Raw genomic sequence first — 16,160 nt, 5'->3', positions numbered from 1 at the left:
AAGACCAATGACGGGGTCAGGTGTTCCTTTATTGTCGGGGCACAAAGTTTCAAATACCGGCTCCATGGCCATTGTTCGGTCTTCACAGCTGAGCTCTTTGCCCTCTACCAGGCTGTTCTTTACATCTGCCGCCACCGACATTCTGCTTATGTCATCTGCTCCGACTCCCTGAGCGCCATCCAGAGCCTCAGTGATCCGTACCCGGTTCACCCTTTTGTACACCGGATCCAACGCCCTCTTCAGCAGCTGGTGGATGTCGGTTCTCCGGTTAGCTTTATGTGGGTTCCTGGCCATGTCGGTATCCCTGGGAACGAAGCTGCAGATGCCGCGGCCAAGGCTGCGGTCCTCCAGCCTCGGACAGCTTCTTGTTGTGTCCCTTCGTCCGATTTTAGCAGGGTCATTTGTCAGCGCATTTTATCGCTGTGGCATGCCGATTGGGCTGCACTTACAGACAACAAGCTTCGGGCCATAAAACCTGTTCCCGTGGCTTGGACGTCCTCCTCACACGTCCTCCTCACGCCCTTCTCGGCGGGAGGAGGTAGTTTTGGCCCGGTTAAGAATTGGACACTGCCGGTTCAGCCATCGCCATCTGCTGACGGCTGCGCCGGCGCCGTTCTGCCCATGTGGGCACTTGCTGACGGTTCGACACATTTTAATGTCCTGTCCAGATTTTAACACACTGCGTCTAGATCTTCACCTGCCAAGTACTTTTGATGCCATTTTAGCGGATGACCCACGAGCAGTTGCTCGTGTTCTTCGTTTTATCAATTTGACCACTATGTTTGATGATGCTGTTTTTTAATCCTATGCCTGTCAGTCTGTCTTTTATCGTGTTTTCCCTTTTAGTTGTTGTTTTAAACTTGTGCCTCGCGGTGCATTCTTAATGTTGTCAGGGCGCTAATGACCATTGAAGTTGTGCACCCTAAAACCACAAAAAAGAATAACACCTGGCAGTAACTGCCCTTGGCAGTTTTCTGTGGCACTGCTGGTGGCCGCTAAACCGGCTGATCGCTGGTGGCAGGAGCTGCTCCTAAACAACCTATGGATCAGGATCATCTGCCTTCGGCTGAATGCCATTCCATGATGTTGGCTGCCGTCTCTGAGCAGTCGTTGAGTTGAGGGCAACCTTGGTCATATTCTTCCCTTTTCTGTCCACCCTATGTTTATTATCCATTGGAATATCCGTGGCATTGGAGCCAATCGGGATGAATGTCAATCTTCTTACGATCCTACTCGCCGGTCATCTTGTGTCTTCAGGAAACAAAGCTGCATCCCCACGATCACTTTGTTTTCACTTGTTTTCAGTCAGTCCGATTTGATTTCCCCTCTGTTGATAGCACTCCGGCACATGGAGGGCTCGTGATTCTTCTCCATGATACTGTCCATTGTCACCCAATTCTCTTAAACAGTTCCTTCCAAGCTGTTGCTGTTTGTCTTTCCCTTTCTGGATACACCTTCTCTCTTTGTACTGTATACATTCCATTGTCTGCACCAATAGCAAGAGCTGATCTCCTTCATCAGCTTCCGTCCCCCTATTTGCTGGTTGGGGACTTCAGTGCCCACCACCCGCTTTGGGGATCTCCACGTCCGTCTCCGCGTGGCTCACTATTGATAGATGTCTTCCACCAAGTGGATCTTGTTTGCCTCAACACTGGGGACCCTACATTTTTGTCTGCCTCCACGACAAATTTCTCTCATTTGGACCTTTCGGTCGGTACTGTTCTGCTAGCTCAGCGCTTTGAATGGTTCACTCTTGTTGATACACAGTTGTGTGACCACTTTCCATGTGTCCTTAGATTGCAGCCACAACTGCCGTATATGCACCCGAGACACTGGAAGTTTGCCAAGCCGATTGGACACTCTTTTCATCTCTAGCGACATTCGATGACTGTCACTTTCCTAGCGTCGACGATGAGGTCACTCACATTACGGAAGTTATCCTTACAGTTGCAGAACGTTCAATACCTCATACCTCCGATTTGCCATGCCGCGCCCCGGTTCCTTGGTGGAACGAGGCATACCGTGACGCAATACGTAAGCGGCTCTTCGTGTTTTCCGCCACCATCCTACTTTCCCCAGCTGTATCCGCTATAAACAGTTCCATGCACAATGCCGTCGCGTCATCCGCGATAGCAAGAAGGCCAACTGGGACTTCTTTACTAGCTCTTTTAACACCTTCACTCCCTCCTCGGAAGTTTGGAGTCGGATTCGATGGTTATCTGGCGCGCCTAGTTTCTCCCCGGTCTCTGGCCTCACTGTCGCGCATGATATCTTAGTGGACCCCATCGCAATTTCAAACTCGTTGGGTTAAAACTTTGCTGAGATTTTGAGCTCTTCAGATTACCTGCCAGTTTTCCTCCCTAAGAAACGTGCAGCGGAAGTGCGACCTCTTGCTTTCTCCTCTCAAAATCACGAAAGCTATAATACTGTTTTCTCCATGGGGAAACTCCAACACACACTCTTCTTCTCGCTCTTCTGCCCCAGGACTGGATGGTATCAACATTCAAATGTTGCTGCATTTATCATACCACAGTCCGTGCTACCTCCTTCGCCTTTATAATCGAATTTGGACCGACAGTACTTTTCCCAGAAGAGGGCGGGAAGCTATCGCCATTCCTGTTCCGAAACCTGGAAAGGACAAACATCTCCCTCTAGCTATCACCCCATTTCTCTCACAAGTAGTGCATGCATTGTTTTGGAGCGTATGGTGAATTGCCATTTAGCCTGGTGGCTGCAGTCCCGAAGTCTTTTTAACACCTGCCCAGTGCAGTTTCCAAAACCATCGTTCTGCCGTTGACCATCTTGTTTCTCTCTCCACTTATATCATGAACAATTTTCTCAGGAAATGCCAAACAGTAGCAATATTTTTTGATCTGGAGAGAGCATACGACACCTGTTGGAGGACAGGCATCCTCCGTACACTGTTCTCTTGGGGCTTTTAAGGTCGGCTGCTCCTTTTTCTTCGTGAATTTATGGCAGAGCGGACATTTAAAGTGCTGGTGAACACTACTTTCTCCCAAGAAAGCGGGGTACCCCAGGGCTCCGTGCTAAATGTAGTACTGTTTGCCATTGCCAAAAACCCAATTATGGATTGTCTCCTTCCCGATGTCTCGGGCTCCCTCTTTGTGGACAATTTTGCGATCTACTACAGCTCTCAACGGACCATCCTTCTTGAACGCCGTCTTCTAGGATGTCTCGATCACCTCCACTCTTGGAGCATCAAAACCAGCTTCCGCTTTTCTCCCAGTAAGGCCGTTTGTGTCACTTTTAGGCATCGTACGGAGTTTCTTCCGCCTTCCTTACATCTACACCCTGTCAACCTTCCGTTCACGGACGTCGCTAAAATTCTTGGGTCTTATGTTTGACAGAAAACTGTGCTGGTCCTCCCACATTTCCTATCTTTCGGCTCGCTGTCTGCGATCCCTCAACAACCTCCGTGTCCTGAATGGTACCTCCTGGGGAGCGGACCGAATGGTCCTTCTCCACCTCTATCGCATCTTAGTGCGCTCGAAATTGGACTATGGAACCATAGTTTACTCCTCTGCTCGGCCGTCTATTCTTCGGTGTCTCGACTCTGTCCACAAACGTGGATTACGATTAGCGTCTAGAGCTTTTTACACTATCCCTATTGAAAGACTTTATGCTGATACTGCTGAACCTCCGCTGTCCAGTCAGCGAGCTGTCCTGAGTCGTTACGCTATCTGTCTTCCATGCCTGCTAATCCGGCCTATGACATTTTTTTCGACACCTCCTTAAATTTAGGGTATACAGGCCGCCCTTCCTCTCTACTACCACCGGGAGTCTTCTTCCGTCAACTGCTACATTCTCTTTCCTTCCATTTTCCTAAAACTTTCTTGACAACTTGGGGTACAGCATCGCCTTGGCTCCGGCCCCAGACCTGCCTGCTCCGTGACCTTTGTCAGTTTCCCAAGGATGGTACCCCTTCTCTCGTTTATCGTCGGGCATATGCTGGTGTATGTGCACAAATTAAGGATGCCACATTTATTTACACTGATGGCTCAAAAACATCATTTGGTGTTGGGAATGCCTATATTGTTGGCAACACCCCTAATCAATTTTAGACTTCCTGACCAGTGTTCGGCTTTTACTGCGGAGCTTTACGCTTTTCTCCAGGCTGTTCAATACATCCGTTGCCATCAGCGGATGCAGTATATTATATGCTCAGATTCGCTCGGCTCTCTCCTCAGTCTCCAAGCTCTCTACCCTGTCCACCCTCTGGTCCACCAGATTCAGGATTGCCTCCACTTGCTCCACTTGGGGGGGCATCTCTGTGGCGTTCCTCTGGATCCCAGGACATATTGGTATCTGTGGAAACGAGGCGGCCGATATAGCGGCCAATGCTGCGGTCTTTCTTCTTCGGCCTGCTGTTCGCATGGTTCCCTTAGCCGATCTACGGTGTGTTTTATGTCGTCGTGTCGCTCTTTTATGGCACGCACAATAGTCGACACTTCCCAATAATAAATTGCGGGACGTGAAAGCTCTTCCCTGTGCTTGGACCTCTTCCTCCCGAACGCGTCGTCAGGAGGAGGTAATTTTAACTAGATTCCGGATAGGGCACTGTCTTTTTAGCCATCAACATCTTTTAAGTGGCGATCCTCCCCCGCTTTGTCCCCACTGCTCTCAGATGTGGACGGTGGGACACCTTTTACTTGAGTGCCCCTATTTTACTTCGTTACGTGCCTGTCTACAGCTGTTGCGATATATCTTCCATTTTAGCAGATGACATGTGCTCAGCCGATTGTGTTCTCAAGTGAGATGTCAATCATTTGAAGCTCTTTTTGGGGAAAAACAACCCCCGTTATATAGTGGTTTTTTAGGCTTTCCTTCTGGTTTTAGTTTCCCAACCTTTTTGAGTTTCGCTCGCATTGCTGCTGGTTTCCAGTTTGGTTTTTTACCTTTCCCTAAGTCACAGACGAGGCACTAATGACTGTAGCAGTTTTGCGCCCTAAAACCATAACAAAAAAAAGAATGTGAATAAGTAAAGCTAAAAAGGGGCCAGTGATAACTATATAGATCATTAAAATAATAAATGTAATGCAGCATGGAAGATAATAAACTCAGAATCTGGGAACTCTACAGAAAAAACTACCTATTAGCCCCGATCAGCTTAAGCTCAGCTTTGTCAATTCAGGGAAATACACTGATAATGAGACAGTAACCAGTGATGACACTGAGCTGACTGTAGTTGCCTTACTGGGTGCATACTTGGACACCAACCACCCAAGAATGGTATCAATGGAAATGTCTCCCCTAAGGATACAGTAGGTGTAGTAGCAAAACTCATTACCTCAAAAACAGAGTACTGTTATGACTTCTCCAACTTCACTGTAAAATAAATAATAGGGATAATAAGCCAACCCCTATGCTACCTTATAAACTGTTTGTTTGAGGAAAGTGCCTTTCCTGACTCTGTAATGTTCAATGTAGTTTTACCTGTGCATAAAAAGGAAGATAGGGAATTGCCAGAAAATTATAAACCCATTGCAATAGTTCCAATGCTATGTAAAATCATTGAAAAGGTGATAATGAAAAAGCAATTAAATAAATATTTTTAGAACAATCACATCTTAAATCAGGTCCAGTATGGATTTCCTGAAGGTCAGTACACAGTTACAGTAGTGGAGGATATAATTTTATCTGTCTTAAAGGGATCTGAACATAAGCAATATACATATGCCACATTGGTTGGCATTACTACACTCATACTTAGCCAGTAGCAAACAAATGATCATAACCAATCGAAATAAAGTCCGGCTTCCTCAACATCATAAGAAGAGTGCATCAGGGATTGGTGCTTTGACCATTTTTGTACATTATTTATGTTAATGATCTGCCTAGCCTGCTACCTTTCAAAGCAGTAATGTAAGTGGAAATACCACATTTATTATTTCCCATAATGAGAGAAATACTATGGAGGCAATGAATAAACTTATAATAGACAAGGCATCTTGCTGGTGTAAGGCAAATGAATTAAAATTGCACAGTAGCAAAACCAAGAATATAGTATGCCTCCTAAAGATAATTACTGCCACAGCAGAGACTGTCAAATTTCTTGGTATCCACCTCAACACACAATTTAACTTGAAAACAAACACACACACACACACACACACACACACACACACACACACGAGATTTATGCAGTGAACTACCCCATGTGTTGTACCTAATCAGGGAATTAAAAACATACATTTGTTACAGCAAAACAGCTGTTCCTTGCCTACTGCGCACCCCCCCCCCCTCCCCACTCTCTCTCTCTCTCTCTCTCTCTCTCTCTCTCTCTCTCTCTGGAGTGATGATATGGGGTAATTGTGCTGGAGCCAGAAGAGTCTTGTCTTCATTTGGCAAATGAAGTTATTAGATGCATATATGGGTCAAGAGCCAACACTCCACGCAAAATGTATTTCATTGACAACAAGATGATGACTGTTTCACATGTGTACGCATTTCATACCCTTACTCACACCAAGATCAATTGGTATAAACATGACACAGTATCAAAAGTTCACTCTTACAGAACGACTGGAACTCTGAACCATACTAATAAATTTCTAAAAACTTTCTGCATGCAGGAATGTCTCTCTTCTTAACAAATTATCATGTGGGATGAGTAAGTTGAATACTAATAAGTTCAGAGAGATTGTAGAATCCTGACTAAAAGAAGAAAACTTTTAAGAAAACTTTTTATACTGTTGATGGATTTGTAAATAGTGATGTGATATAGCAATCAATTATTTTAAAAAATCTGGTATCCTTATTATCCGTTAATTTAATTGCAGACAGACAGCCTCCATCTGTACTAATCTTAAAGCGTGTACAGAACAACTATGTATAGTTGGTGTAACCAAATTTAACTTAGGGTAATTATAAAATTGTCCAATTGCATACTGTGCGGTACAATGTGTATTTCGAAAATAAAATGTAGATGTAGGTAAGTGTGATATTGCCTTATGCAGTGTAATGTCTTAAGGACTAACGAATAAATGAAGATATATTGCAGGGTGATGTGTACTTCATAAGACATTATTTTTTCTTATTTGCAGACTTTAATGCAAGGTGGCGCCATTGAACGTCCGGTAATGCAGATTGTGGTAAGTATTGTAGTCAGACCTGAAGGCTTTTAAGTGTAGAACCCCAACTGAGTGCTTGAGATACCTTAACAGTGCAGTCTTTGACTAAACACTTTACTACCTTCATGTAGCTTATAAAAATGGCAAGCACTGCATATACAGGGTGGTCCATTGGTAGTGACTGGGTCAAATATCTCACGAAGTAAGCATCAAATGAAAAAAACTACAAAGAACGAAACTAGTCTAGCTTGAAGGGGAAACCAGATGGCGCTATGGTTGGCCCGCTAGATGGCGCTGCCATAGGTCAAACGGATATCACCTGCGTTTTTTTAAATAGGAACCCCTATTTTTTATTACATATTAGTGTAGTACGTAAAGAAATATGAATGTTTTAGTTGGACCTCTTTTTTCGCTTTGTGATAGATGACGCTGTAATAGTCACAAACGTGTAAGTACGTGGTATTAAGTAACATTCCGCCAGTGCAGACGGTATTTTCATCGTGTCACATTGCCTTTACAAGTGAGTGAGTGTGTTTGTGTGTGTGTTTATGTTTGTGTGTCTATCAACATGCCAATGCTTTCGTTTGGTAAGTTACATCATTCTTGTATATCTTTTGCCGCACGAGAAATGGGGGCAACTTGAGCACTCTGTAGTTCATTGATTTTCTTTTAGCAGGGAACTTTGAGGGGAATTATTAAGACTGGGTGCCAGATTGGGGGGGGGGGGGGGCGGCACTGGTTTGTTGTTGAAATCAAGGACTAGCTTTTAGGAAATTTAAATTTAGGCTGAGGCATAATGCTGTTGATATTTGGATTGTGGCAGGTGTTCACTCAATTTTCAGGATTTTAGAGAATTACGATAAGTGGTTTTCAGTTGGGCGTGTAGAGGAGTAGGCCTATATTTGTAACAATTTTACAATTATGAAACTTCCTGGCAGATTAAAACTGCGTGCCGGACTGAGACTCGAACTCGGGACCTTTGCCTTTTGCGGGCAAGTGCTCTACCAACTGAGCTACCCAAGCATGACTCACGCCCTGTCCTCACAGCTTTACTTCTGCCAGTATCTCGTCTCCTACCTTCCAAACTTTACAGAAGCTCTCCTGCGAACCCTGTAGAACTAGCACTCCTGAAAGAAAGGAAATCTAGAGATTGCTGGTTTTACACTAATATTTATCAAACTGGGATATTCAGAGATCAACATGTGTCCTCATGTCTGCAAACTAAAAATTGGTTGCTGAATTCCCATTGCAGAATAATGAATATCGTTTAGCAGTGTGTACTACGAAGAGGCAAGTTTGTGTGTGTGTGTGTGTGTGTGTGTGTGTGTGTGTGTGTGTGTGTGTGTGTGTGTGTGTAGAACAAATCAGCCCATATGATGAATAGGCATATAGCAAATTTGCAGCTGATGCAAATGATCCAATAAAAGAAAGCAGTAAGGCAACAAAAGCCATTGTAGTTTATTTGCTAATTTATGTGATTTGATTAACTCCTTTGCTCTTCAATTTGCAGGACAGCTTGAGAGTAATAGACAGAGACCATGAGACATATCAGCTTATGGTTTCTGATGGCAGCCACATGAGCAGCATGGCCATGCTTTCAACACAGTGGAATGTTAGGATGAGATCTGGACAGCTGTCACTCTACTCTGTGGTCAGAGTGACCCGTTTCAAAATGATTAACTATGCAGAGGACGGAGATGAAAAGTGAGTTCTCATTTATGGTGTTCTACCTTATTAGAAAGATGTTAGTTTTTGTAGGTTTTCAGATCTATTTGAGGAATCTGTTTTTTATTTAGAAAGTAAGAATGGGAATACAAGCTTTCACTAAGTATGGTACTGGTTTCTCCATTTGTTTTCGTTCTGCCTTTATGTGAATTTAGGAACATGCTGACTAGTGGGATTTATTGAGAAGACAGTGTCCAATTACTGTTATTGAGCTCTAGGCAAAAAATTCACTGGTGTAAGCACCAGTTCATGCTAGAAGCTTGAAAATATCCCCAGTGTGTTCATACACTTTTGTGTCAGATAAATGTTTAAAATGCAGTAGACAGCTATTGTGAATTACTCGTGTCCCAAAGATGCTATTGAAGTGAAGAATCCTTAACATCGTAACAGTGGTTTTGAAGAAATGAATCCATTTTTTTTCCCTTCATTGTGTTCCTCTCAATCCTTATTTACACTGAAACAAATTGGAGTGAATTCAAATGAACAATCCCTTTTGATCACTGCCATTCACTTGTACCTTTGAACAAATCACATTTATAATCGGTAAAGTCAAATACCAGAGTGTAACACTACGTAGGGATATGGCTTTGGTTTATTGATTGAACACAGGGGAAATAAGTCAGTCTACAAAGGAGACTGCCTTCAAATCATTCATGCAACCCATTCTGGAATATTGCTTATGTGTGTGAGACCTGTACCAAATTAGATTAACGGGGGATATTGAATGGTTATAGATAAGGGCAGCATGAATGGTCACAGGTTTGTTTGACCTGTGAGAGAGTCATAAAGATGCTGAAGAAACTGAACTGGCAGACAATTGAAGATAGTTTACTTCTATCCTGAAAAAGCCTGCTTAAAAGTTTCAAGAACCGGCTTTAACTGGTGACGAGGAATATTCTAAAACTCCCACATGTTGCTCAAATAGCAATCGCGAGGACAAAAATTAATTACAGCATACACAGAGGCATTTAAACAATCATTCTTCCCGCACTCTGTGAATGGGATTGGGAGAAACCCTAATAAATGGTACAATGGGATGTAGCCTCTGCCGTGCACCCAAAGGTTGTTTGCACAGTATAGATGTAAATACAGGTGTGGACAAGCTTTAACAGTGGTGAAAGTGTGAGAAAATGAGCATCAAAGAATTCAAACACTATGAATGCTATGTTAAACAAATCATTGGCATGTACTGTAGATTTCAACCAGTCCAGAGCTAGTTATAGGTACAAAGTAAAACAGGGAATACAGATATGATTATTTTTATGACCAGCAGTTGATTATGGAAAAGCACTGTGGGAGAGAGAAAATGTGCACGTATAAATTTTTACGGAAGTATGAGGTGCATGTTGGTGGTGGTAGATTTATCGCTGAGTCTCAGTTCCAGCGTTCAGCAATCTTATTAAAAAGTTCCACACTTGCGTTGGCAGACAATATTCATTGGCTGCTCGTGGCAGTTTAGGTGAAAATTTTGAAGGCCTCTTTAACATCCAACAAGCAATTCATAGAAACTGAACACAGTTATGTTAGTCGTAAGTACTTCTTTCACATTTGTTCATTTTATACCTTGTGCCCACTTACTCTGTTCCAGAAGGAAGCAAGCAATGAATTTTTCTTCAATCTCACTTCCCCACTTGTATCAAGTTTGTTGGCATTCTCCTGCCAAACAAAATTCCTTTTTTCTATTTTATACAATGGTAGGCTTGGATCTCTCAGTAACTATGAAATGTATATTCTTCCACTAGTGACAGTGCGGTCTCCTCCCTTTATCACTCGCATAACTGATCACCAATACTAAAGGTAGTTCATGCATGAAAAGCAACGAACTTCAAAAGCAAAAGCTGTTAATATCCATGTGTATGTTGAAGGAGAAATAATGTGAAATTCTTTCAACGATTCGCTGAGACATGCAACCAGTACTGTTTGTCTGTGTGTGCCTACTGTTTATACCCTAGAGCAGGGGCGGGCAAACGTTGCATGCGGCTCATTAGCGCACAGCGCTGCACGTGTGCTGCTCGCGTGCAGTCGTCGAATGGGGCAGTGGCGACAGCCGGCAGGTTGCGGCAGTGTAGTACAAGGCTAAGCCGTGGACGTTGATGCGAAGCGACCACTACGTAGTGAATGTTGCATTTCAAGAACCGGAAAATGCAGAGTGAATCAAGGAAACGTAGACGTCGAGATTTGCTATCTTTTAAAAAGTAATGGGAGAATCATTTTTTCCTTTGTGCAAAAACTTGAAAATTCGAAATGTTTAATATGTGGCAGTTTAATATGTGGCAGTATTCTCGCTGGTCCGCGGAAGTTTAGTATTGAAGGCCATTATAATAAATTTCACAAGGACGAGTACAATTTATTGTCAGATTCTGAGCGGATGGGAAAATTGACTGAGCTTAAAAACAGCGACCTGAGGATATTAGATGCATCTGTCCTAGTTGCCGTTGTCAAGAGAGGTCTGCGGCTTTCTCTCGTCATGTCTCTCATCTAACTGATATAACATTTTATGGAGCACTGTTTTCAATTTTTCAGGACGACAACAATCCCCCCAGGGGGTCCACAACTCTTTTGTGGATACGTGCGTAGCGAGCACGGGACCCCGAGCTAATGTGGCCCTCCTTCCTTTCCGGGCTGCATACCTTCCCTTTCCTCATCCTTCCCCCTCCCCCATCTTCCCCCCCCCCCCCCCCACCCCTCACCTCTGGCTCTTTCCTTCCCTTTCTCCCCCTCTGGGAGTATGGTTTGTGCCTACGTCCAGAGACGGACGCTTTAAACTATTAAAAATTCCTTGCTTTCTATACTTGCAAGTCTTCGTCCTTCCTCTGCCCTTCTCTTTTTCTTCCCGCTTCTCTCTGCACTTTTCTCCGCTGCGGCATTTGAGACCTCTCTTCTTTCCTTTCCCTTTCTCTTTCTTCCTCCCTGTGCGTGTCTGAAGGCCGACCCACGCATTTTTGTGCGTAGCCGGTGACGGGGTAACGCGTAATTCCCCGCCCCGGGTTGACAGGTAGGACATGTACGTACCCCCTGGTAACGGCCAGGCCCAGGGAGGGGTGATTACCTGAGCTGATACCTTCCGAAAGTGCCGATTGGTCCCTCCGTCCGTTAGTCGGGAGGTGTGACCTGAGGTGTGAACAATCACCTAAGGCGGGAGTGCCCTCAGTGAGGGCCCCCACAAGGGAGGAGCGCGCCATCGGAGACGCTGGTAATCATGGGGCATTCTTCCGCAATGGTTTCCTCACCATCCACTATGAATGCTCACAAACGTAAGTATACTGAGTCTCAGCCACAGACAGTTCTTCCATCGTTGCCACAGTTCCTTGTTGTTTCTCGGTCTGACGAAGGTCATGACTTCTCCACGGTCAACCCTTTCATTATTCAGAAAGGTGTCGACGCAATTGCAGGTCCTGTAAAGTCTTGTTCCAGATTACAGAATGGCACCCTGTTGTTAGAAACAGTCAGTGCCCTCCAGGCACAAAAATTGCTGCGTACTTCTCTGCTCCACACCTTCCCTGTCCGGGTGGAACCGCACCGTACCTTAAATTCCTCGCGTGGAGTCGTTTATACACGCTCCCTCGATGGTTTGTCTGACGAAGAAATTCAGCACTACCTGTCTGACCAGGGCGTAACGGCAGTTCATAGAGTAATGAAACGGGTTGACACGAACATCGTTCCAACCCGCACTGTCTTCTTGACATTTGACACAGTTCAACTCCCATCGAAAATCAAAGCAGGCTATGAGATAATTTCCGTTCGCCCTTACGTCCCAAACCCTACGCGTTGCTATCGATGTCAGCGGTTCAATCACACCAGCCAGTCCTGTTCCAATCCAGCCAAATGTGTTACGTGTGGCACGGATGCCCATGAGGGTGCTTGTCCACCTCCATCCCCTCGCTGCATCAACTGTATGGGTGACCACGCTGCTTCCTCTCGAGATTGCCCCGTTTTTAAGGATGAGAAGCTCATCCAGGAAATAAGGGTGAAGGAAAAGGTGTCGACTTTTGCTGCTCGAAAATTATTCGCCAGTCGCAAGCCCACCGTGCCTCAGACAGGAAAATACAGCACTGTCCTTGCTTCTCCTCGGCCAACAAAGGAGGCGGCCACGCAGACTTGCGACCTCACCTTTAGTACCACGGTCGTCAGATCGGCCAGCGCAAAGATCGCTCGTTCAACCTCACCACTTTCGCTTGCCCACTCTATGGCTCACCCTTCGTCGGGTTCTGCTACATCTCGAGCCCAAAAGTCGGACGCCAAGTCTTCGAAAAAAGAGCATACTCGTGAAGAGTTTTTACGAACCGCAGCTTCACAACCATCGGTTCCTCCTTCCTCTAAACAACATTCTTCCAAGAAGGCTACAAAGAAACCCAGTTCCTCTCCTTCTCCGCCAAGGCGTGCCCCCTCTACAGCACCACCTGGCGGAAATCGCCCTCGGCCATCTTCTGTGTCGCCGAGGCGCACTGCTGGTGGCCGGTCAACCGGCCGATCGCTGGTGGCAGGGACTGCTCCTGACCAACTTATGGATCAGGATCTTCTGCCTTCGGCTGAATGCCATTCCATGCTGTCGGTTGCTAGCTCCGAGCAGTCTTTGAGTTGACAGCAACTTTGGTCCCATTCCTCCATTCTCTTTTCACCCCATGTCCATTATCCACTGGAATATCCGCGGCATTCGAGCCAATCGGGATGAATTGTCGGTCCTCTTACGCTCCTACTCGCCGGTCATCTTCTGTCTTCAGGAAACAAAGCTGCGTCCCCATGACCGCTTTGTTCTCCCTCATTTTCAGTCTGTCCGATATGATCTCCCCTCTGTTGAAGGCTCTCCAGCCCATGGAGGACTCATGATTCTTCTCCGTGAAACTCTCCATTATCACCCAATCCCCTTAAACACTTCCTTCCAAGCTGTCGCCGTCCGTCTTTCACTTTCCGGATACACGTTCTCTCTTTGTACTGTATACATTCCATCGTCCACACCAATGGCACGAGCTGATCTCCTTCATCTTCTTGGTCAGCTTCCACCCCCCTATTTGCTGGTTGGGGACTTCAATGCCCACCACCCGCTTTGGGGATCTCCACACCCTTGTCCACGTGGCTCCGTATTGCTAGACGTCTTCCACCAAGCGGATCTAGTTTGCCTCAACACTGGGGTCCCCACATTTTTGTCTGCCTCCACGACAACCTTATCTCATTTGGACCTTGCGGTCGGTACTGTTCCGCTAGCTCGGCGCTTCGAATGGTTCGCCCTTGATGATACACACTCGAGTGACCACTTTCCATGTGTCCTCAGACTGCAGCCTCAACTGCCATATATGCGCCCGCGACGTTGGAAGTTTGCCCAAGCCGATTGGACACTTTTTTCGTCTCTCGCGACATTCGATGACCGTCGCTTTCCCAGCGTCGACGATGAGGTCACACACATTACCGACGTTATCCTTACAGCTGCGGAACGTTCAATACCACGCACCTCCGAATTGCCCCGGCGCCCCCCAGTTCCTTGGTGGAACGAGGCATGCCGTGACGCAATACGTGAGCGGCGACGTGCTCTTCGCATTTTCCGTCACCATCCTACTTTGGCCAACTGTATCCGCTATAAGCAGCTCCGTGCGCGATGCCGTCGCGTCATCCGCGATAGCAAGAAGGCAAGCTGGAAATTCTTTATTAGCTCATTTAACACCTTCACTCCCTCCTCGGAAGTTTGGAGTCGGCTTCGACGGTTCTCAGGCGCGCCTAGTTTCTCCCCGGTTTCTGGGCTCACTGTCGCGCATGATACCTTAGTGGACCCCGTCGCAATTTCTAACTCGTTGGGTCAGCACTTTGCTGAGATTTCGAGCTCTTCAAATTACCCGCCAGCGTTTCTCCCGAAGAAACGTGCAGCGGAAGTGCGACCTCTTGCTTTCTCCTCCCAAAATCACGAAAGCTACAATACTGTTTTCTCCATGCGGGAACTCCAACATGCCCTCTCATCTTCTCGCTCCTCCGCCCCAGGACCGGATGGTATCCATGTCCAAATGTTGCTGCATTTATCCACCCATAGTCTGCGTTACCTCCTTCGCCTTTATAATCGAATTTGGACCGGCAGCACCTTTCCCAGACGGTGGCGGGAAGCTATTGTCGTTCCCGTTCCGAAACCTGGAAAGGACAAACATCTCCCCTCTAGCTATCGCCCCATTTCTCTCACGAGTAGTGTCTGTAAGGTTTTGGAGCGTATGGTGAATTACCGTTTAGCTTGGTGGCTGGAATCCCGCAGCCTTTTAACACCAGCCCAATGCGGATTTCGGAAGCATCGTTCTGCAGTTGACCATCTTGTCGCTCTCTCCACTTATATCATGAACAATTTTCTCCGGCAACGCCAAACGGTAGCAATATTTTTTGATCTGGAGAGAGCATACGATACCTGTTGGAGGACAGGCATCCTCCGCACACTGTTCTCTTGGGGCTTTCGAGGCCGGCTGCCCCTTTTTCTTCGCGAATTTATGGCAGAGCGCACTTTTCGGGTGCGGGTGAACACTACTCTCTCCCGTACTTTCTCCCAAGAAAACGGGGTACCCCAGGGATCCGTGCTGAGTGTTGTACTGTTTGCCATCGCCATCAATCCAATTATGGATTGTCTCCCTCCTGATGTCTCGGGCTCCCTCTTTGTGGACGATTTTGCGATCTACTACAGCTCTCAACGGACCAGCCTTCTTGAACGACGTCTTCAAGGATGTCTCGATCGCCTCCACTCTTGGAGCATCGAAACTGGCTTCCGTTTTTCACCCAGTAAGACCGTTTGTGTCAATTTTTGGCGACGTACGGAGTTTCTTCCGCCCTCCTTACATCTAGGTCCTGTCAACCTTCCGTTTTCAGACGTCGCTAAATTCTTGGGTCTTGTGTTTGACAGAAAACTATGCTGGTCCTCCCACATTTCCTATCTTTCGGCTCGCTGTCTGCGATCACTTAACACCCTCCGTGTCCTGAATGGTACCTCCTGGGGAGCGGACCGAGTGGTCCTTCTCCGCCTCTATCGCACCTTAGTGCGCTCGAAATTGGATTATGGAAGCATAGTCTACTCCTCTGCTCGGCCGTCTATTCTTCGGCGTCTCGACTCTATCCACCACCGTGGATTACGTTTAGTGTCTGGAGCTTTTTACACTAGCCCTGTGGAAAGCCTTTATGCTGAGACTGCTGAACCTCCGCTGTCCAATCGGCGAGCAGTCCTCCTGAGTCGTTATGCTAGCCGTCTGTCTTCCATGCCTGCTAATCCAGCCCACGACCTTTTTTTCGACGCCTCCTTTGATGTAGGGTATGCAGGCCGCCCCTCCTCCCTACTACCCCCGGGAGTCCGCTTCCGTCAATTGCTCCATTCTCTTTCCTTCCGCTTTC

At 46.3% G+C, this 16,160-nt stretch overlaps 1 protein-coding gene across 2 annotated transcripts in view; it reads left to right on the top strand.

Moving 5' to 3' along the window:
• LOC126106549 (uncharacterized) overlaps positions 1–16,160 on the top strand; it is a 105,858-nt gene that overhangs the window by 72,513 nt on the left and 17,185 nt on the right. For both annotated transcript variants that reach the window (XM_049912887.1, XM_049912888.1), the window contains 2 exons: positions 7,065–7,112; positions 8,602–8,795. In XM_049912887.1, the coding sequence (XP_049768844.1) occupies positions 7,065–7,112; positions 8,602–8,795 (242 nt within the window). The remainder of the gene's footprint in view (positions 1–7,064; positions 7,113–8,601; positions 8,796–16,160) is intronic.

The sequence above is a fragment of the Schistocerca cancellata genome, chromosome 10 (assembly GCF_023864275.1).
Source record: "Schistocerca cancellata isolate TAMUIC-IGC-003103 chromosome 10, iqSchCanc2.1, whole genome shotgun sequence".
In the NCBI taxonomy this organism is placed as follows: Eukaryota; Metazoa; Arthropoda; class Insecta; order Orthoptera; family Acrididae; genus Schistocerca; species Schistocerca cancellata.
Note: the sequence above shows the minus strand (reverse complement) of the source record. Positions and strands in the feature narration are given on the sequence as shown.